The sequence below is a fragment of the Cephus cinctus genome, unplaced genomic scaffold, assembly GCF_000341935.2.
Source record: "Cephus cinctus unplaced genomic scaffold, Ccin1 Ccin1_scaffold1289, whole genome shotgun sequence".
Taxonomy (NCBI): domain Eukaryota; kingdom Metazoa; phylum Arthropoda; class Insecta; order Hymenoptera; family Cephidae; genus Cephus; species Cephus cinctus.
Window position 1 is genome coordinate 1618 of NW_014333723.1, and position 22235 is coordinate 23852.

The window sequence follows — 22235 nt, forward strand, 5'->3', positions numbered from 1 at the left end:
AGCCCAGTGGGTTAGACGTAAGGAACCACGCCCGCCGCCGGCGGCGGGCCCCGTTAGCCATCGATCCCCGCGCAAAATGTCTCCGACAGAGGGTGACTTTATACTAGCAGGTGCTCAATAGCACCCGCACCTACCCCTAGTTTCCTTATACTAAGATCCCATCTAAGTACTCGAAAATCAATTGATAATGGCAGAATGATTTTTCTGTCAATTGAAAATTCTTTTATAAATTTACCATATATTGGTAATGTAGTTCACTGTACATCCAACATGACGACTTACAGTTGAACACGTGCGATTTGCTCTAATAGTGTGTAACCTCTTTACTTGGAATAAAGATAAACAATAATGGAGAAAACAGGTGTGTATCTTTTATTTAATTAACATTTGTACATTAAATTGTAATAGAACACTTATTGATTTCTATCTTATTAATTGTCTTTGTTATGTTCTAGAAAATATCAAGTATCCTGGTAAAGCACCTGTAAGTAAGGAAAAGCTTGAGAAGTATGGAAGAGGCGAAGGATTAAACCTGAAGAAAGGTTTTAGCAGAGTAAAAAATAAAATTCATCGTCAGAGATTAAGAGTGAAAGAAAGAGTGATAGAAAATGCTATAGAGCAAGCAGCACGTACAGAGCTACTCTTAACCGAGGATTATGGTATTCTTGAAAAGGATGCTGGAGAAACTACAACTCAGTTTAAACAAAAACAAATTGCATCCAATGTAGATATCACAAGTGCTGCAAAACAGTTTGAATTACAATTAGAGTTTGGACCATATTGTTTAAGATATACTAGAAATGGACGATATTTAGTGCTTGGTGGGAAAATGGGTCATGTTGCTGCATTTGATTGGGTAACAAAGAAACTATCGTGTGAAACAAATGTGATGGAATCTGTACATGATGTGGCATGGCTACATATAGAAACAATGTTTGCAGTAGCACAGAAGGAATGGGTGTATATTTATGATAATCAAGGAATAGAATTGCACTGCTTAAAACGAATGAATGGAGTGACACAGCTAGAATTTTTGCCATATCACTTTCTCTTGGCTAGTTCATCCCGTGATGGACATTTGGCTTGGTTAGATGTATCAATAGGACAAATAATTTCCCGCTACAATTCCAGATTGGGAAGTATATCTGTAAGTTATACATTATTGCAATGAAACTGCTAGTATCTTTCAATTACAATACTTTACAAGATCTGTTTACTTACAGGTAATGACTCAAAATCCAAGTAATGCTATTCTATGTGTCGGAGGCTCTAATGGTGTAGTATCCATGTGGTCACCAAATTCACAAAAGCCACTAGCAAAGATGCTTTGCCATAAGCAGGCTATTTCATCCTGTACAATTCATCCCCATGGAACATATATGGCCACTAGCTGCCCAGACCGAACCCTGAAAGTTTGGGATGTACGACAATTAGCAGGACCTGTACATACTGTCGTTTTAAGGTCTGCTGCACAAAAACTCTGTTACAGTCAACGTGGTCTTTTGGGTGCAGCCATGGGCAATGTAGTCGAGGTTTATAGGTAGGAAATTGATATAATCTTATTTCCAGTTAAGGTAAACTAATATGAATTTTTTACCACAGGGAATCAGAAGGTGAAATGACCTCTTATTTACGTCACAAGGCTTCCTGGGGAATAACGGGAATGCAATTCTGTCCTTACGAAGACGTTTTAGGTATAACAACAGCTAAAGGTTTTGCATCGCTTCTTGTACCTGGCAGTGGAGAAGCTAATTTCGATGCTCTAGAAGTGAATCCATTCCAAACGAAGAGCCAGAGACGAGAAGCGGAAGTGAAGGCTCTTCTTGATAAACTTCAACCAGAATTAATCACACTTGACACAACTACAATAGCAGAGGTGGATATTCCCACTCTGCAAGATAAGATAGAGGCCAAGAAAAAGCTTCTGGTGAGTCACCCTACTATATCTAATAATAAAATATCATGTCCATTATCTTTAATTAACTTAGTTATCATATCGATCAATCATATTCCTCAAACAGCATGTCAAGCCCAAAAAGATCGACTTCAAACCACGTAAGACAAAAGCCAAAGGCAAAGGTGGTACTGCAAAGGTGATAAAAACTAAAAAGATTCTGAATGAATTAGCAAGACGGGTAAGACAAAAATAAATATCAACCTAATGAAAATTATAATTAAACCAACTCCTTTAAATTGTATAACAATTTCTTTTCAGGAAACTGCGGAAGCGATGCGAGAACAAAAAATGGAGGAAAGTGGAAAGAAAAAGGAGGAACTAAAGGATTATGGAGTATTAAACAGATTTCTACCCAAGACAAACTAATATCACATTTGTCAACAATTCAATTTGCCAAAATATTTAAAAACAATCTAATCACTGTACCATATATGTCTTTTAAATAAAATATTAAAAAATATCTCACAGTAAACCTTGCTTTACACGTGAATGAGGTATCGAGAAAGTAATCGCAATAAATGATTTCTTCTGTAATAAAAGACATTGATAGAAGTATTAAAAATGAACAGCACTTGAGTCATCAATAACACTTCATTTAAATCATGATTGATTAAGCAGAGTTCAAGAGAAGAAATAATATAATCCTTTAATAGAATCAAATGACGTTTATACAAAAAAAAATGTAATACCTAAATACACTTGTCCAATGAATCATTATTAAAATCCGGATAAACAGTTAAATGTTTAATCAAATTGTTTCCGCACGGTTGAAATTATTCATAAATTATATCAAATGGAAGACATTTTGCTAATTATTGACACACTGCTAATTATTTAAACAATGATAAGATAAGGGCATAATATTTGTGGGCAAATCTATGTTATCACAAGTTATCTCTAGTTTCTTCTTATCATATTTTTATTCCAACAGACTAGAGTATCCACGGCTTATTTCTCGAGCCGGCAATAGTATCACATTCATCAGTGGTACGATGCGCTGGGCTACATATTACAAGTGACACGTTTATAGAATCTTGAGTTATATATAGAAAAACACATCTTAACCCTGGATTTCATCTGGAAATTAAATCATGGAGGACGAGAAGCACGGTAAGTACAATTAATTGGAGAGTAACATAAAGTCTACTATAAAAATATACAATATATACGTATATTATGAACTAAATAAGTATGATTAAACTTAGTAATTATAGGATAACTCAATTCTTATCAATTAGTAATAAAGTACTGTGAATTTTCAGGTAAAAAATGTGAATATGATCCAAGATGGAATGGACCTTTAAAGGGACGTTCTTGCACCGATTGTTTCTGCTTAATTATTTTTCTAGCTTTTATGGCAGGCTGGGCTGCAGTAGGATATTACGGTAGTTTTAAAAAGAATAAAAGAGCAATTAACAGTATACATTCAGCGAGATATAATCTATCGATTTATGTCATCCATTGATAAAATTTTTTAGCACTAAGTCATGGCGATACGAATAGATTGTTGGTGCCGACAGATTCTGAAGGCCGGAAATGTGGCGTCGATTCTGAGGTCTTGGATAGACCTTATTTAATATTCTTTGACTTGACTACCTGTTTGACGGCTTCCGCTCCTTACAGTGGATGTGATACGCCTCAGGTCTGTCTAAAGGAATGTCCTAAGTCTAACTACATCTTCTCCCTGAATAGTACTTTACCTATAGAGGAGCTAAGGAACGTGACGATTTGCAAAATTGATGTAGATCTGAGCAGCAAAAACTTAACAGAAATAGAAAATTATATATTGAAAAATAAATGCGCCAGTTGGTACCTGAGGAGCACCTCGATTACTGGACGATGCATCCCTGTAACAATTTGGGATGAATTTGTCAATATGACTATCGATAACGAAAAACTTTCTCAGGCGAAGGGAGTCGTGGAAGTATTAGCGACTGCTCAGACAATTCTTCTCAATGCATATGACGACTTACTTTTTACCTGGTAATACAAATTCATTGTTAAAATGTATCAATGCTGAGAGTTGACAGGGATTATATGATTAATTATGATTATCTTACTCAGGAAGACAACGCTAGTCATCATTGCAATTAGTGGAGCGCTTTCTCTATCTTACATTGTTTTATTGAGATGGCTGGCAACTCCTTTTGCATTTCTAACCATTTTAGGCGTATTGGGTCTATTCGGTTACACTACATATGCTTCGTATACATATTATTCGGAAAATGGAGGACTTGGATGGATAATATTTTCTATATTATGTGGAGTGATCTTAGTTATTATTCTCGTGGTAGTCATCTTCTTGCGTAGCAGGATATACTTGGCATGTCAACTTATCAAAGAAGCAAGCAAGTGGGCACATAAACTATAATTTTAATTAGATATATCAGAAGTATTCTAAGGTCATGTTGTATATTGGATTAATTGTTATTCCTTGTTTCAGAGCAATGACTTCTATTTTATCTAGTTTGATCTTTCCAATTATACCATGGATACTGCATCTTCTTGTACTAGCCTACACTGTGGCAGGTGGCTTTTACCTGGCATCGATAGGCATAAGAAACTATGCAGTGCAATTTGAGAACGATGACTCTTGTGTCTGTCCTGATAATCTTGGCTATACGAATAACTCTGTCTGTGTACCAGATGTGTTTACAGCCAATTGCTATGACAGTGCCACAAACTCACCTTGCACCTCATCTGGATGCCACTTGATCAGTACAGATAATCCCTGGTATATTAATTACTTACATGCAATTAATGTAGTCGCAGGATTCTGGTTATTCTTCTTCGTGTCAGCATTAGGAGAAATGATCCTTGCTGGCACGTTTGCCACCTGGTACTGGACATACAGAAAGGAGGATGTGCCCTTCTTTACAATGTCTATCAGCATATGGAGAACCATAAGGTACGTCCTGAAACTAAAAAATACTTGCAAATTAATAATCGACATTTATCTAAATATTTAACAGGTATCACTTGGGAACCCTAGCATTTGGTTCATTAATCATAACTATATGTCGATTGATTCGATTACTTTTGGAATCGATCGACGCTAAATTGAAAGAATATAATAACAAGTTGGCCAGAGGGTGTTTGAAATGTTGCAAATGCTGCTTTTGGTTGCTAGAAAGTTTTTTGAAATTCATAAATCGTAATGCTTACATTATGTGTGCCATACATGGAAAAAATTTCTTTCCCTCCGCAAGGGATGCATTTAATCTCTTGATGAGGAATATTATCCGTGTTGCGGTTTTAGATAAAGTGAGTAAATATCAAATGAGATGCTTGATTTTTTATAAAATGACATGAACTACTAATGTTAGCCATATTGTTTTTTAGATTACAGATTGGATCTTGCTACTGGGAAAGATTCTAATTACTGGATTATTCATTTGGATTACATGGTGGTACTATCAAGATTCTAAAGAAATTAATTATTGGGCTGTACCAATATTGTTGGTAGGCGTTGGCTCCTTTTTAATTTCTACAGTCTTCTTTACTGTACATTCAGCAGCCGTAGACACAATTTTTTTGTGTTTCCTTGAAGACTGCGAAAGAAATGATGGCTCCAGTTCAAGACCATACTACATGAGTAAACGACTCATGAAACTTCTGCGGCGTTGAATCCTATGTACATTCTTTTAAATTGTCAGACGCCATTCATTTTCTGTAACAGAAAGTCTGCTATTTATTATTTTGATTCATTAGGTCAGTGCTAGTCATGGACGCACAAACATCAATTGTTTGAGGAGTTAGTTGTATATTGTAATTTTCAATATTTGGAGCACATTGAACGAGAATAGTCGACTGTATATTAATAATTAAAATATTTATCGATTTTGTGAATTAAAAATAATTCAAGATACTTGTATTTTTAATTATTTATTTTATTGCTGCCAGATTATAATGAAGCAAGCACCGTTAAGAATTCATAGACACAAGGAAAGCTTCTACTGCTAAATTTTTTTTTCGTTTTTTATCTTCAGTTATATAAAATCAGCGAATAAATATTCGAATACATAGAGCGAATAAATGAGAGGTCTCTGATAAGAACAATCTATCGTCGATCAATAATTTCTTATCTTTTATCTAAAAATCAAAATATCTGTTGAAAGTTCGTGAGGAAATAATCATGTAATGGAAGGAACATTAATGCTGTATTAAAATAGTCATTTGCGTTGAAAGCAGTAAATATAATATTTGCGTAACAATAATTTAAAGTTTCATATCGCGATAGGGGCTCACTATAAAAACCATTAACTTAATTCTGGAAAAGAGTGCGAGTAAATTCAATATAATCTAAGGCGCCCGTGATCGGTCGTTCCGTCTTCTGATCCACGTAGGGTTTCATTCTGGCGACACAGTAATCGGCCATTTCTTTGGTGAGGTTCTGTGTACAGATAAAAATGTAAATATTAAAGTTATTATTCACCGTGATTTTTCCGTATTTCTTTTTTCATATAAAACAAAATACTAACAGCGTAGAGTTCCTCCTTCGTAACGTATGGCCGATCAGCAGCTGTAATGGCGCGGAAGGCATTTTCAATTTCTTCAGAACTCTGGACGTTTTCAGTCTCCTTGCTAATCATAAACGCCATGTATTCTTGCAGGGAAACATATCCGTCGCGATTAGGATCGACGATATCTAGAGTGTCAGTGACAAAGCGATAATTAATAAGCCGGTTGTAGATACGCCTAGTGATAAGAGTGAGTTACTTACCGAGTATATTTTCGAATTCTGGGTCAGGCTGACCTTCTTCTACCATTGGTAGGTCGTAACCGAGAGCTCTGAGGCAGGACTTGAACTCCTGGTGATTGAGACGGCCGCTCTTGTCCTTGTCGAAGTGCTTGAACATCATTGAGAACTCCTTCAGAGCATCCTCCGATACACCGGACTGGTTTCGGGCTTGTATCTGTTGCTCCAGGTTGTGTTGCATTCGCATTCCCAGTTGATCCAGCTGATCCCACTGTTGTGCCAAACCGACGGTACTGTGTTCTGTGTAGCGATTATCCAGAATCAAATGTTCCTCAAGAATTGCTCCTAGGTCTTCTATCTTCTTCAGGTCTTGACGACGTGCGCGCACCTCCTGAGTTTTACGCTTAGTAGCCTCCAATTGCTGTTCCAAGGATCCTGAACCCTCCATCATGGAAGTTCTCGTCTCGGCCAACCACTGATGGAAAGCATTGGCGTGCTTGGCGAACTCCTTTCTCAGCTTGTCGTTCTCTTCCTGTCGTTGAGCTTCCTTAGCAAGCTCCACGTCGCGCTCCTTGATGATCTTCTGCAGGTTGCGCCAGGTATCCTCGAGTGCCTCCATAGTAAACCACGTGTAAGGATTGGGACCAACATTAAAGCTCTTGATTTGTCTATCGAGAGCAGCCAGAGCCTGGAAGTCAGCTTCTGCGGATGACAAACTGGCCTGGAACTGGGCATGAGCTTCTCGAAGAGCACGAATCTCCTCGATGCTGTTACAGCGCACGGGATCAGTTAGATCCTCTTCGGCATTTTCGAACCATGAGTTGAAGGCTGAAGCTTTCTTGGCAAAGGTCAAGTAGAGTTCCTCGATCTGACGGAACTGATCTTGCATACGTAGCAGTCTCTGCTTTCTGGCGTCAGAGTCAGCTAGAAGCTTCTGCCAGCGAGCTATGACGTCGGCATGACGTTTCTCAATACTGGGAGTCTGATCGTGGCCAGAGTCCACGAGCATCTCCTTCAGGGCAGTGATGTTTTGTATACCCTCGTGTTCGAAAGCGTGCAGACCAGCATCGAAGGTTTCCTGCTTGGTGAGGAGAGTCTGCACAGTAGAGAGATCACGTCCAAACTCTTCGGAACGGACGTGGGTCTCCTTGTCGGCAATCCAGGATTCCACAACGTCGGCTTTCCACATGAACTGCAGGTATGCCGAGTTGTCATTTAGTCGAGTCTTTCTCCTAGCTGCAAGTGCTCCTAGTTGGTCGAGTTTGTTGCGCAATTGAGCACAGCGTTGACTTATGGCGTCAGCACGATGATTTCCGGCTTTGATCAAACCCTCACCAGCGTTACAGATATCCTTACAACGTTCACCGTGAGCAGAAAAGTCCGTTTCGAAGGCGTCGTGCTTCTTGAGTAATCCTTGCACAGCAGCCATGGTGTCGCCGTAGTCTTCCACGGAGAGGAGCTGCTGTTTCTCGGTGATCCAAGCCTCCTCCTCCTCAACCTTAGCCAGGAATTGTTGGTAGGTCAAGGACTCATCAAGCTTCTGACCTCTATTGGCAGCTAGTTGTTTGAGTTCGGCCCAGGCCTGGTTCAGGAGCTTCAAGCGTTGTTCAATCTCAGGAACACCCAGATTAGAAACGTCCATGAGCTTTTCACCAGCTTCTTGGACAGCCTGAATAGCGGGTTCGTGGCTGCCAAGTTCTGCCTCGAGCCTCTTGTGCTTCTTCTTCAGATTTTGAACCCCAGTAAGATCGCGACCGTAGTCGTCAGAGCCTACCAGGAGTTTCTTTTCCTTGATCCAGGACTCCTCGTCAGCGATATCCCTGAAGAACTGATGTAGGGTGTTAGCTTCGTTAAGTCGTGCTTGTCTGTGAGCTGCCAAGTTCCTAATGCGTTCATAACGCTCGTTGATGCTTTGTCGTTTCTCCTGAATTCCAGCAGCATCGAACTGACCGCTTTCAATAAGAGAATCTGCCTGGGCATTCATATCCTTGATACGTTCCTCGTGCGCCTGAATATCTGCTTCGACAAGTTGATGCTTCTTCATGAGGTTTTGCACTGAAGCTAAATCCTTACCAGCGTCTTCTGAAGTGAGCAGACTCTCCACTTCACCAAGCCAGAAGTCCAAATCTTTAACAGCAGCAATGTAAGTACGCTGTTTGTTAGCCTCTTTTAGCTTCATTGACTTCTCCGTAGTCTTCTGAGTGAGATACTCCCACTGATCAGCGATGGAAGCCAACCTGGCCTGTACAGCATCTTCTGATCCTGCGCACTGATGTTTCTCAATCAAATTACCACCCATAGCAAGAACCGACTGAATCCTGTCAGCATTTGCTGCTAATTCAGCTTCGAAAGCTTGATGTTTCTGATGCTTCGACTGAATATTAGCAGGATCTTTATAATTCTCTTCGGTAGCCAACTGGAGTTTTTCAGCAATCCAGTTCTCCATTTCATCGGCATCTCTAGAGAATTGCTGGAGAGTCTGAGATTCTCCAAGCTTAGATCTCTTCTCTATGAGGGCATCCTTAAGGTGTCTCCAACGGTCCAGCACCTGGACACGTCTATCATCGATGGGCTTGGCGGCATAGTGTTCAGCAGCTATAAGCTGATCAGCCAGGGTCTGCAGAGCAGCGATCTTTTCCTCGTGAGCATTAATGGCCTTATCAAAGTCTTCGTGTTTCTTGATAAGGGCTTCGACGTTATCAGTACTATCTACAGCGTCCGCACTGCTTAAGAAAGCTTCCCTCGCGCTCATCCAATTTTCCGCTTGCTCGCAGTCCCTACAGAAGAGCTGGAGCTCTAGATTCTGGTCTAGCTGCATGCGTCGCTGGATCCAAGCCTTCTCGAGTTCTTGACGTGCCTCTGCCATAGACTCAAGTTTCTCCTGGATTTCTACACTGGCGTAATGACTCGACTGCAAGAGTTGCTGACCGAACAATTCAAATGCCTGGAAGGTACCTGCTCTGGCATCGATTTCCATGCGATGCTCCTATAATACAATCATCAAAAACAAATTAGTTTGAATCAATACAATAAAAATATGAATTTGCCAACCGATACAAATTAAAAATTTATATGAAAGTCGTTGAAGATAACTATATAAATCGTCTGATCTTGTCTTGTATGATGATCTGATCGATATAAGCAGCAGCGCTGGTACAAAACTCTTTCAAAATAGCAATGCTGTTAATAGATGTTGCATTTATACCTACACGTAGGATCGCACAAAGAACAACACGTAATTTTGCATCACGTTTTGCTTTATGAAAATATTATTTTATACAGGACCTTCAAGCCGAAACGCACCAGGAACACTTTATCGACAAGCAAACAATTGTCTACAATCTAGATGTCTATACTCAATGTCTCAATCTACGCAGTACGTTTCAGCTAAAAATTCCTGTAGATGATTAGTCGCGTATTAGAATCAAGTCCGAAAGTGTTATAGCATGCTCAAACACTTTGGTACCTCAGGAAGAATGCCGTATCGTGCGTCTATCTCTGCTCTGTGATTCTATAATGTGAATGATGGTTGAGCAATGAATAGGAAGGTAATGAAAGAAATGATAAAGGTAAATCAGTTTGGGTATATACCTGATGACGTTCAAGAAGAGCTTCAGCACCGGTAACATCAGACGCAAGTTCTTCAGAAGCAACAAGTCCCATCATTGAATTGATCCAGGCCATGAGATCACGATAATCACTGAGGAAACGTTGTAGGTCATAAGAGTCCAGAAGTTTTTCCTTCCTGCTATTAGCCTTTGCAGTAAGCTGAGTCCATTCTTCATTAATTTCCTTCTGCTTGGCATAAGTTTGCTCTGCCGTGTCAGGATGGGACTGCATCAGACGATTAGCAGTCTCGTCTAGCTGTTTGATCTTGTCTCCAAGAGCTGCCAGGTCTCGTTCCAAACCTTCATGTTTGCGCTGAAGAGCCTGAACGCTGCGCAAATCCTTTCCTAGATCGTCATTGTTCAGAGCTGCATCCTTCTCACGAATCCAATCCTTAGTTTCATCCACGTCACGATGGAAGCGCTGGACCTCATGGGCTGATCCTAATTGACTGGCTCTCTCCGCAGTAAGAGTTTGGAGACTGGACCACTTCTCATTCAGATCCTGAATCTGAGTTTGGATCTTCAACGCAGCTTCAGTTTGTCCCAGGCTCATTAACTGAACAGCAATTTCATTCATCTCAGCAAGTCGCACTTCGTTGGCTTTGAGATCAGCCTGAAAGTCATCAAACTTCTTCTGCATGACTTCCACTTGTTCCAAATCTTCACCGACATCTTGGACTTGGGCGTGGTTTTCCTTGTCCTTGATCCAGGTAGCGAGTTCAGCAGCTTCACGTACCAGCACGTAGGCTTTGGCAGTCTCATTAAGTTTGTTCTGACGTTCTCGCGCCAGGTACAGCAAGTCATCGTACTGAGCCTGGATCTGAGCTTGCCTGGCTGCGATGGAGCTTTGTTCTCTTGCCAGGTTCTGCTGCGAAGCACTAAGTCCTGCTTCAGGCTCTACACGTTTTACATATGCTGCAGGTACGAAGCCTTGTCTGTCATTTACTTCAACCTTCCACCAGTCCTTGTTATTGGAGTTCAACAGTGTCAGGGTGTCACCCTTCTTCATGGAGACTTCCCTAGGTGACTTTTCAGCATAATCATAAAGAGCCATTACGCATTCTTTACCAGCAATGTCGACCGTAGGAGTTTCCTGCTGCCTGCAAGCAGCTGCCTGTTCTCTGAGTGCTGCAATGGTGCTAGCGAATGCTTCTAGGTCACTGACGAGAGCTTCGTGCTTCTTTAAAAGTGCTTCGGAGCTATCCTCATCCTTACCATAATCAGCGTTCAGAACGATTGGTCGTTTCTCCTTCATCCAGGACTCTGCCTCATTAGCATCGGCAAAGTACTGATGAGCCTGGAGGGAATCATCCAGATCATTCTTACGCTGTCGCGCCTTTTCCTTGAGTTGTCCCCAGTGTTCATCCAGGGCGGCGAGTCTCTGACTGATTTCTTCAGCCGCGAAGTGTCCATCCTGAAGCATCTTTGAACCAGCCTGGCACACAGCAGCTACCCTAGGCTCATGGTTGTTTATCTCAGCCAGGACGGCTTGATGTTTCTTTTGCAAATTCTGTACTCCAATCAGGTCACGTCCACGATTAGTACTTGCAGCAACAGGTTCCTTCTCCCTGATCCAGGCTTCCTCGTCCTCGATGTCTCTGAAGAGTTGCTGGACTTGCAGAGAATCCAGAAGACGTTGCTTACGGATGCTCATTGGTCTCTGGAGAGCAGCGTAACGTGCATGTAGCTGTTCCTGCTTAGCTTTGATATTATCTGCATCGAAATGTCCATAGGTAACAAACTGTTCAGCAGCCTGGGAGATGCTGTCGATTCTATCCGCATGAGAAGCTACGTCAGCTTCGAGAAGGGCGTGTTTCTTCTGAAGATTCTGAACGCTGGTCAAGTCCTTTCCATAATCTTCAGACATGAGTTGACCTTCCACTTCGGACAGCCAGAGCTCGACGTCCTCGACAGTACGATTAAACTGTTGTTGCTGAGCAGCTTCCTGAAGCTTCGCGCCTTTCTTCTCTGTTGCTTGAGCCAAGTTTTCCCAGAGGGAGACGATCTCGTCGGTACGTGCGCGAATGCGGTCTGAGGCATAATGACCCTTTTCCATCAGTTCTTGTCCAGTGGATACCATCTCCTCCATGCGAGTCTTGTTCGCATTCAGTTCCTGCTCGAAGTTCTGGTGCTTTTGTACTTTGCCATTCAAGTTGGTAGGATCCAGGTAACTGTCATCAGTGGCGAACTTCAGCTTCTCGTTGACCCATCCTTTGGTCTCGTCGCAGTCCCTCTCGAATTGTTGTAGCTTGTATGCATCTCTTAGACGATCACGTCTCTGCGCAGATTTTTCCAAGAGGATGGCCCTACGTTCCAGCAAAAGTTGACGACGCTGAGCAACGTCATCGGCTGCGTAGTGCTCTCCATCAATAAGCTTTCCCGCGAACTCGTCCAAGGCTCTGATCTTTTCCTCTTGTGCAGCAAGGGACTTGTCGAAGTCTTCGTGCTTCTTGATGAGTGCTTCTACGCTGTCCAGGGAGTCACCAAGGTCCTCGTTGGCCAGGAAGGCCTCCTGCTTGGCCATCCACGCATCGGCTTGCTCCGTGTCACGATAAAACAGCTGCAAATCCATACACTGCTCGTACAGGATACGTCTTTTTTCCCAAAGATTGAGTAAGGATGACTTATCCTCAGCAAGGGAATTCAACTTCCGTTCGACCTCTTCGGCGGCGTAGTGCTTCCTTTCCAGAAGTTGATTACCAGCCAATGTTGTAGCGTCAAAGCTATCGGCCCTAGCATCGATTTCACCCTTGTGTTCCTGGTGTCTTTCCAAAAGTGCTTCCGCACCAGCTACATCCTTAGCTAGTTCATCAGCCGATATAATAGCTCGCATATCGTTCATCCAGGAGACAAGATCACGGTAGTCTGCCAAGAAACGGTGTAGATAGTAAGATTCGTCCAATTTGGAACGGCGTTCTTTAGCTTTGGCGGTGAGGCTCTCCCAGGACTGCAGAATTTCAGCGCGTTTGGCTTGAATTTGTTGGGAATGATCAGCTTGATGAATTGCAGCAAGACGATCGGCTTCAGCGCCCAGGGTCGCAACCTTGTCTTCCAGAGCAGCCAAGTCGCGCTCGATACCCTCGTGTTTGCGTTGAAGGGTCTGTACACTGGCAAGATCTCGACCAAAGTCATCGGAGGACAGGACTACATCCTTCTCTGCGATCCATGCCATGGTTTCATCGGCATCACGATTGAAACGCTGAATTTCGTGTGCACCAAAGAGCTTCTCTTGACGGAGAATAGCACGCTGTTTAAGTTTCTGCCAGGATTCGTTAAGTTCCTCCTTCCTACGCAGGATGGTGTCGCGCTCTGGGTGGCCATCCAGAAGAAGTTTGTCAGCAAGTTCATTCACTTCCGTCACTCTGTATTCTTGACTAGCCATATCCTTTTGAAACTCATCGAATTTCCTTTGAAGAACCTCTACGTGTTCCAAGTCATGACCAAATTCATTGGTGTTAACAAAGGTCTCCTTGTCATGAATCCAGAACATGACCTCATCGCAATGACGTAGGAACTGAACAAGAACCAATGCCTGTTGAAGTTTTAAACCCTTATCAGCCAGACGAGACAGCAGCAATTCCCAAAGGCGATGAAGTTCCTCTGTAACGATATCAAAACATAAAATATCAAAAGATATAAATTATTATGAAAATATTTTAAAAGATCAAACATACCAAGCCTCTTCCTGATGAGATCACTTGAAAAGTGATGTTGGGCAATCATTTCAGAACCGGTATTATCCAAAAGAACTATGGCATTAGAGTGCGCAGCGACTTCAGCCTCAAAAGCTTGATGTTTCTGAATTTTAGCCTGGAGGTTCGTAGGATCCTTATAGCTCTCGTCTGAGGCAGCTTGAAGCTTCTCGTAGATCCATCCCTCCAGCTCATCCGCATCTCGCTTAAAATACTGCAAAACAAACGTTAAATATTAATCTTCAATAAAACAACCTAATAAAACGAATATAAATTATTACATACCTGAAAGCGACGGGAGTCCTCAAGCTTGTCACGCTTATTCCGTGCCTCAGACTTGAAGTTGGTATACCGTCCCAGGACCTGTTCTCGTCTCTCCTGAATATCCTCCGCATTCTCAAGTATTTTCACTTCCTTCGGAGTTATTTGATCCATGACGAACGTAAAATGTTCTCCAGATACTAAAGGTTGAAACCCAAAATGGCCACAGGGTGTGGCAAAGGCGAGCCACTAGTCCAAAATCAATAATTTATCCACTACGTAGAAATGGAAGTAACCAAAACACACTGCCACAACACTTGTAAATACTTCGAGAGTTCTCGATTGTTTTTCCTTATAAAATTATACACAGAAAACAAGTAACAAGATTTCCAGCAAAATTCACGATCCACTCTCGTTTATGTATTCGTTTCGTCTGACGTTCAACACCGGCGCTCCCTATTCGACTTCGCTCACAGCGCCTAGGTTTATGCAACCGTGCGTACATGATTCCGTTATATCTGTTCTCTGATTGGCTGACCTAGTTATCCTTGACCAATCACAGTACTGAAATAATTACCAGTCTTCCTATACATAACCGTTACGTCAGTGCATCGTAATGAATCTAAATACGTGACTATATCACAGATAGACCCTACGAAAACAGAATGACTAGCTTCCTGCTTAAAAAACTACAGTTATTTACTGTATTTATTTTAAGTCATTATTTACTTTCGAAAGACTTGTTTCAAACATTGCCATTGTGTGAACAGACTTCAATTAATTTCAACAAGTTAGGCCATTTTAAGAATTTTTCTAATTTCGTCAAATTGTCTTCAACTATTTCATTATCTAATCTATTTTCATAGTAAATACATCGAAATCAGGGTATTCGTGTATATAGACACATAGACACGTCAGTTATGATACAGTGTTCTTTTATTAAATTTCACCTACAAACAACGAATCACAGAACGTTACATTAGAGTTCCTTACGTCGATTCATCGTATCTCATATATTTTACAGGTAAATAATAATATATTTATCCCTATTACAGATAGAGTCTTACCGGCTAAAAATATCTTCGTAGTTGTAGTCAAATGTGTTATGTATATTGTAAATTTAATTTACCTAAAAATAGGTTTTCTTGCTGCAGTATCCATTCAATTGTTTAATAAGTATTCTTTTTTTATTTCTTTATCGCGTATAGACGTGGTATTAATAATAGATACTCGCTTTTGTCCGTTGTACTGTGATATATTCTTTTTTTGTAACTCCCCGTACAGATATTTGTATATTTTCAATGCGTACGAAAGGATTTGTCCATTCGTATATCAAAGAACTACCATTAACGCTAAACGAAAAAAAAAATGTTTCGAGAACAAGAAAACAAAAAATTAGGGAATGAGTCGAGATGAAAAATGAAATTCTTAAAAATTCTAAGAATCTTAAGAGCTGGGGGGGGGGAGAAAGAACTTAAAAAATTCAGAGTCCTAAGACGAGGACGCTCGTTTTCTTTCATCTCTTAAGTACCGGGAGAAAGTGATATAGTAACACAACAACGAATCACTAAAACCTTGTATTCGATTATTCTCGTGTTTCTTTTTTTAATCTTTTTTTTTTCATTAGAAGGCAACGCGTCTTTGTTATTACGTAAAGGCAATTTGCTTTGTATCATCGGTATGTCTGGCGTTCCCAAAAACATTTGTTATGCATTCAGCTATTATAAAGAGCGCACCCAGCATTTCCTTTTTCAGTGGTTTAAAAAAAACAACAAAATGAATGGAAATTCATTCTAAGAGTTTGATTTAATTCTTTATATATAAATATAAAGAATATATATATTTTTGTCTAATTCCTCCTTTGTTTCCTTCCCATTCCATTTCTCTAATGGTGTTTCTTTCCACCTGGCGCTTTTCGTACACGTTACGTTGTGGCAAATGCAAATTGGTACTGTATTAGAGGCATTATTGGCAGCACTGGATCACTGTAGTGTATATAAGACGGTGATTCTTGGGTCTTGCTCTTAGATATTTTTTCTCCTTAATCTGACTATAAAAAAGAGAAAAAAAACGGAAAATTTTCAAGACCATTAGTCAACGGCGAGAACCACTTTCGTCAGAGAGCACTGTTGAGAGTCTTACACGCCGGTACGATATATATAATGTTACAAATTTCATGGTGAATAAAGTATAATTTCTCCTGTTAAGCGGCTTTTTCTTTGTATGTACAAAAAGAGAGAAAAAAAGAATTGGTACTCCTTAATGTCTAGGTGACAACATTCGCGCTTACACGCATCGCGTTCCGAGGCGTCAATAAATTAAATTTTACCACCTAAGTCATTAGTTTTATTTTACACCTCGGGTGGGAGTAAGTCTACCGCGTCTCAAGTGATACCTATTTATAATATATCTATTTCTTTAATCTGGCATTATTGCGCCATCAGAAATGAGCATCTCCAATGATATTTCTTCTCCTTTTATTTTATTTTAGTTGTAAAACGAGTACGACGCCTCCGTCGCGAAAAAACGTCAAAGCTGCCCTCCACCGGAAAACGAGAGAAGCCTCGTGAAAGGTCTACCTGTTTTACCGACTGATTCAAAAAACGTTCTCGTTGTCCGACAATTACAATCGAGATATTTTTTTAATTTTTACAGCACGGAGACTTCGTACGCAAGTCAAAATTTATCGTATTTGTTTTTTCTGCTTTTCCTTCAAACTACGGCGAATCATTCGCGACGCGGTTCGACGCAACTCGTACATACACATAAATTCGCGCCATTTACTACATAACATACAATATATATTCATATAATATATATATAATATTCAATAATATATATATATATATTCATATGTACTAAAGGTATACTTTATATATATACAGAGATATATAATGTCTGTCTGGATAATTTCTATGAATCAGTATAACGCTAGGTTGCTAAATAACATTCTTGGACCTCGTGTGTAATAGCCAGCACCTTACGTCGTTGACAACTCAGCTCAAAGTAGAACGTCATTCGCCGCTCCCGGCATTTTTTAAAAAAATATATATAGTGTGTATTCCCCTCCCTGAGCTCGCACCGCAGAACTTTTAAAACGCGCCTCGCCTTAAACCCTTTTCACAGCCCTCGTATTTCGTTTCGTTTTTAAACTTTCCGCTTTGTATGCTCATTATTCGTTTTTCGCCTTTCAATTGTTTCTCCTTTTTTTTTCACATTTATATACTCTTTTGTTACTCCCCTAAAATCCGCGCACGCACATCGTATTCTCATTTAACAAATTTCCTAGGTAAGTCGTACGAACGTCTCTAATGTACAATAAATAATTTACCGTTCATCGAATGTACAATGTGATTTTCTTCTTTTTCATTTTACGTCACGTACTCTCTCTCGCGCACTTGCACACAGCCAAACAGCTACCCGATCTCGCGCGCATTCGCGCCCAAGAAACATACACACAAAAAAAAGGACATTGTTACCCCTTCTTCCTCCACACGTACCATATTTCATGCAATCATTCACACATTCGCTTTAAATCACGTTCTCTCTATAAGTTAAGTAATTTGTCCGTAACGTTTAATAAAAATACAATAACATCCACGCGTCGCGAAACGTCGCCAATCATTTTTTTTTCCTTTTTTTGCGTTTTACTTCGTATCAACTAAATTTTGTACAAAAATTTAAAAAATTCTAAAGTCCACCACGCCTGCCAAGACAGAAATTGGCAAACGACGTGGCGTCATTCCTGACGATTAGGGAAGCGCGGTCGCGTCCTTGAATTTCCGTTTTCTACTTTTTTTTGTTTTCAACTTTTGGAAATCAACGTCCTGCGTGTCGTTTACCTATATCTGCGTGTGTGTAAGTATGCGTGTATAACTGTCTCTTGTGTACATCGTATAATACAAGGAGGAACAACGGAGCCAGAGGAGGGTCTGGTTAGATTGCCTGAGGAGTGTGCCAGGTCGGTACGTCTTGCTGTTGTTCATTACAGAAGGAAGTGGAGTCCGATAGCCTGCGTCGACATATCCTCTTCGAGTAATTCTGCTGTTGCTGTTTCCTGTGAATTCCGAGCTCCCGCGAGGGATGGGCCTTATCTCACGCACCCGCGCAGTCGATCTCCACGATATCCTTGGGAACATCAACGAACTGGTAGACGAGTCTCTGCCCGTCGACTTTTGCGAGGATCCCGCGCTGGTAATAGTAACGTAACGCGCGGCCCATAGTCTCGTAATTCATGTCCGGTTTGTTCTTGTGGAGACCCCAGAGTCGAGACACGGCTTTGCTGTCGACGAGCTTGAAGACGCCTCTCTCGCGATTCGTCCACTTGATATAACGCGGACAGTACTCGCGATCCTGAAGAAGCTTCAGTAGGAACTCCCACAGATAAGTGGTGGAACCTTCGCGGGATTTCCTCTTGACGGCAGCACCCTCGCCCTGTCTGGGTTTCTTGAGCTTGTTCTTCTTGGGTCGCGGTGGGAAACCAAGTTCCAGCAGGTAGAGGTCGTCGGAAACGGAACTGGTCGCTGCCTGAATAACGCTGGTCGGTACACCGCCCGGACCCCTCGGTGGACTCGGCGTACACGGTGTTGCAAACTGTCCACCGCCGCCGTACATGGAACTGACGTAGCTACTGTAGCTCTCCGATACTGCAATGATAAAATAAAAGAAAAGAGCATGAGTATCGTGATCATAGTACGATAAGTGAAGATTTTTCGCGCTTAGTTCGATATACCGCCGCGAGATGGCGCCACCGTACGCTCTCTTACAGTTCGCCCCAAAGACACCAGAGGTCTCACTAACGAAAGTCAGAGTGCGATCACGTAAGACTTTTCTGTCTTAAGTAAAAGAGTGGCGGTAGATAGTAATATATTGCGAGCAAGAGAGAGACAAAGAGAAAAACAGACATAAATTATCGATCCTCGATCCTTACTAATTTTCCTGCTTCTCCCGGAGTGCGTGACTGTTGGTTAAAAACAATCGTTATTCACGAATACGTTATCGGCCTAGGGACTTTATAGAAACTATAGAAACTGGCTCGAACTAGTGCCAAATTGTCGAATGCCGTGCGGTACTCGTTAACGCAGGATCAACGCGCTCTCGTATGCGATAAAAATCCCATACGAGTGGGCTGCCATCGGGCACCCGCGTACAATGAACTATTAATAGCCAACCGTCTGGGGCGATTCCTTGCGATCTGACATACGCGCCGTGAACGAGATACGTCGGGACGACCGACGGGACGTAAACGCAACGTAACCACGATAGTGCGCGTCCATGTTGTGCACCGCTCCTGGGACGTAAATAAGATTAGAGATGCTCAGGTGAACATAAGAGTCGAGAGAATTGGCGAATCTGGTGCGAGGACGGAAATGTTTCACGAGCGACGGGGAGGTTATGTGTATCGGTTTCGTCGACGGGCGACATACTCACGCCCACCGGGAGGACGCGGAGTAGCTTCTTCGATGCGTGCGCGTATATACACGCGTGGAAGCGTAGACGTGTGGTAAGTCTCGACAGAGAGGAGGCCGGGGAAGCCGCATTCGCCTCGAGTATCGCAGGGATAGCGTGGATACCAGGAGACGGTGTTGGTGCTGTTTCAGGAGGTACGTGTGTGTTTATGTCGAGGGAGCCCTGGACGTTACGTGGGGTTGCGTGCATACGGGTGGTAGTGCCGCTGACTGAGGGACGCAAAGAGAATATGAGAGAGAGAGGTAGAAAGGGAGACTTAGAGGAGGCGGGGCTCTGCCTGCAGTATGATAGAGGACTGACCCGAGCCAAGGTTACACGGTGACGCCATCAAGCTACTAGTGCATAATAGCGCCGCCGCTTACCGAGAGGCTGGAGGGGCTAAAATCGGAACTTTACCACCCTCGCTGTTACCTCTTCTAAGCGGTATGTACATTTGTGGACGCGTGTGTGTATTCACGATCTATTTTATCTGCATACACGTATTTTCTTCGAGGCCTATGAGCTTCCATGACGTCTCCGGGTGTCCTTACTGAGTCAACGAGACGAATTTGGCGTGCAGGACACGAAGACTCTTGGGCACTCGCAGGAGGAGGATGATGGGAAAAAAGGGTGACGTCACGTAGAAGGCCACGACGGGGGAGCCGGTGCTGGTTCTGTTTACGCCCGGTATGACTTGGCTAGATGAGTCAATCCGTCGCAGGCCCGTTGTCTAGGACTGTTGCGGTCTACTGTACATTGTACCCGGAGCCAGTGGTGGGATTAGAAGCGTGGAAGAAGGTGCTTTGCGATGATATCGGTGCCGGTGGAGACTCTAGTGGGGGAAACTTCACTGACCTATACCTTCTTAGCGTCTTACTGTAACTGCTTTACCGACAGACACTCGAGTATCCCTGATCATTGAACCGAGAAAATCGGTACGGAGCTTCGTGGGTACGTGCGTTCCTTACTCTAACCTCTACTCAATCTTTCCTGGCTCTCCGACGTCCTCGGGACTTCGGCCCGATCACGGGAATAGCACACGGCAAGGAATTCACTTATTTATCTCTTTTTCAGTTTCTTTTGGCGCGTTCTCGCAGAGAGGAATCTTCCCGATCCTATCGTATTCCCGGACTCGACTCTATCGACCGGATGAAGCATCGACAGAGAGAGAGAAAGAGAGAGAGAGAGAGAAGGAATAACCACACGGACGAGCGAGCACGCACGCACGCGTGCGGGAAACCGTCATTTATTTGACTTACTTTTTCTTCCTGATAGCAGACAGGAAGTTTGGAACGAAACGACGCGTTACGACGAGCCGATAGTTAAAAATACGCGAACCAACAGCAGCAGCCGCCGCCCTGCCGGCTCGGTTTCGTTTATTTTGCGAGAATTTCGCGCTAGCGCTTCACGGCCGGAAGTACAAGTATAGCGAAAGGGTTGCCCAAGAAGGTGGAGCAGAGCGCGAGAGCAGAAAGGTAGACGAGAGCGAGCGAGCGAGCGAGAGGAGAACTCGGCACAAAGGGAAACAGAAGAGTTGAGGAAGCAGAGCGATAGGAGGATGAAGGGTAAAAACCAAGTGGGGGGAAAAGGGGCAGCGGAGCAGACGAAGATCGAGCGTGGAAGAGGAGGAGAGAGCTGTACTGAAAAGAAAGAGGTATGCTGAAAGTGAGCCCAGGATGCAGCAGAGTGCACCGGCGAGAAACGCATTCTCGTGTACCGGGGATGGATAATTGGCTGAGAAGTCGTAATCCCCCAGGAGATATCCTACGTCTCTATCGCATATGGAGAGGGAGACAGAAGGAAAAGATGGAATGACAAAGAGAAAGACGACGACAAAAAAAAAAGGAACATGAGAGCATAGCAGAAAATTAATTATATAAACGGGACAGACGTTCCCTGTGCAGAGTATACGTAAAACCACCGGCGTATTAACGTATCCCGCGTGGAAACCAAAGCGTTCGATCTGACTCAACCAAAAGACCGTAGATTCTCGATTTCCATAATTTCCTTGAGAATCTCTCGAAGCACCGTGAACCCTCGTCCCATACGAAATCTCGATTACGTCCACGTCTCGAAAGCTCCCGATCCTATACTTCATCCTGTGGCATTGTCGCGCATTATGTAGATGCGACGAGTCAGGAGAGTATAGGGAAGGGAAGAGAGAGAGAGATAGAGAGATAGAGAAGGAAAGAAAAAGAAGCTACGTGAACGTAGCTCAGAATCGGTAGGAGCGAGTGCATAGGTGAAGGAGGTGAAGTGCAAGCTGGAGGTACAGTAGGATGGAAGATGGGTTGGCCGATGAGGAGTACGGAGAAGGGAGGGGAGGTAGAGACGAGGGATGGGCGAGGAGTTGAGAAGGGCGGGAGGGGGGGTGGAAAGGAGACGAGAGGGAAAGAGGGGAGGCGAGTTGACCTTCAGCTGCGCCGGGAAAGTCAGGCAGTCACTGACCGACAGACTAACTTAACTGCTCTATCCTTCTCCGGCTTCTCCCTTGGCCTCCCGGTCCGCCGCCATCCATCCCATCCCGTTTCCTCTCCTCCCACGTCTCGGTCCCCCTTGCCATTCCCCCC

The 22235-nt window shown here is 42.7% G+C and overlaps 4 protein-coding genes across 20 annotated transcripts in view; 2 read left to right on the forward strand and 2 right to left on the reverse strand.

The window, feature by feature from the left end:
* The first annotated feature begins 221 nt into the window (after positions 1-221).
* LOC107272815 (WD repeat-containing protein 46) lies at positions 222-2417 on the forward strand. The gene is made up of 6 exons (XM_015750341.2): positions 222-361; positions 456-1147; positions 1224-1540; positions 1603-1927; positions 2022-2135; positions 2216-2417. The coding sequence occupies exons 1-6, from the start codon at positions 349-351 to the stop codon at positions 2321-2323; spliced, it is 1569 nt and encodes a 522-aa protein (XP_015605827.1). The 5' UTR covers positions 222-348; the 3' UTR covers positions 2324-2417.
* Positions 2418-2782: 365 nt separating this feature from the next.
* Positions 2783-5825, forward strand: LOC107272814 (CTL-like protein 2). 3 transcript variants are annotated; one of them, XM_025090090.1, is made up of 7 exons: positions 2783-3067; positions 3307-3342; positions 3436-3940; positions 4022-4309; positions 4401-4865; positions 4930-5221; positions 5300-5825. In XM_025090090.1, the coding sequence occupies exons 1-7, from the start codon at positions 3049-3051 to the stop codon at positions 5582-5584; spliced, it is 1890 nt and encodes a 629-aa protein (XP_024945858.1). In that variant the 5' UTR covers positions 2783-3048; the 3' UTR covers positions 5585-5825. The 3 variants fall into 3 exon arrangements, with proteins under 3 accessions (XP_024945858.1, XP_024945859.1, XP_015605826.1); XM_015750340.2 differs by having other exon boundaries at positions 2784-3067; positions 3220-3342; XM_025090091.1 differs by lacking the exon at positions 3307-3342.
* A 4-nt stretch (positions 5826-5829) lies between these two features.
* LOC107272813 (spectrin alpha chain) lies at positions 5830-14680 on the reverse strand. 2 transcript variants are annotated; one of them, XM_015750338.2, is made up of 7 exons: positions 14242-14680; positions 13939-14170; positions 10248-13864; positions 10123-10167; positions 6681-9642; positions 6439-6605; positions 5830-6350 (listed from the first exon to the last, which is right to left on the reverse strand). In XM_015750338.2, the coding sequence occupies exons 1-7, from the start codon at positions 14389-14391 to the stop codon at positions 6222-6224; spliced, it is 7302 nt and encodes a 2433-aa protein (XP_015605824.1). In that variant the 5' UTR covers positions 14392-14680; the 3' UTR covers positions 5830-6221. The 2 variants fall into 2 exon arrangements, with proteins under 2 accessions (XP_015605824.1, XP_015605825.1); XM_015750339.2 differs by lacking the exon at positions 10123-10167 and having other exon boundaries at positions 14242-14679.
* A 455-nt stretch (positions 14681-15135) lies between these two features.
* LOC107272798 (ecdysone-induced protein 74EF) overlaps positions 15136-22235 on the reverse strand; it is an 81309-nt gene continuing 74209 nt past the window's right edge. For all 14 annotated transcript variants that reach the window (XM_025090095.1, XM_025090102.1, XM_025090101.1 and 11 more), the window contains one exon: positions 15136-18863. In XM_025090095.1, coding sequence (XP_024945863.1) covers positions 18313-18863 — 551 coding nt within the window. In that variant the 3' untranslated portion in view covers positions 15136-18312. The remainder of the gene's footprint in view (positions 18864-22235) is intronic.

Bases quoted from the DNA above. Each gene is read 5' to 3' on its own strand.
- LOC107272813 (XM_015750338.2), bottom strand. From the start codon at position 14,391: ATGGATCAAATAACTCCGAAGGAAGTGAAAATACTTGAGAATGCGGAG. The intron at 10,168-10,247 runs GTATATACCCAA...TTCACATTATAG, and splicing joins CTCTTCTTGAACGTCATCAG to AATCACAGAGCAGAGATAGA. The intron at 6,351-6,438 runs GTTAGTATTTTG...ATCTGTACACAG, and splicing joins CGAAGGAGGAACTCTACGCT to AACCTCACCAAAGAAATGGC.
- LOC107272815 (XM_015750341.2), top strand. The intron at 1,148-1,223 runs GTAAGTTATACA...GTTTACTTACAG, and splicing joins CCAGATTGGGAAGTATATCT to GTAATGACTCAAAATCCAAG. The intron at 2,136-2,215 runs GTAAGACAAAAA...ATTTCTTTTCAG, and splicing joins TGAATGAATTAGCAAGACGG to GAAACTGCGGAAGCGATGCG.
- LOC107272814 (XM_015750340.2), top strand. The intron at 3,941-4,021 runs GTAATACAAATT...TATCTTACTCAG, and splicing joins GACGACTTACTTTTTACCTG to GAAGACAACGCTAGTCATCA. The intron at 5,222-5,299 runs GTGAGTAAATAT...ATTGTTTTTTAG, and splicing joins GTGTTGCGGTTTTAGATAAA to ATTACAGATTGGATCTTGCT.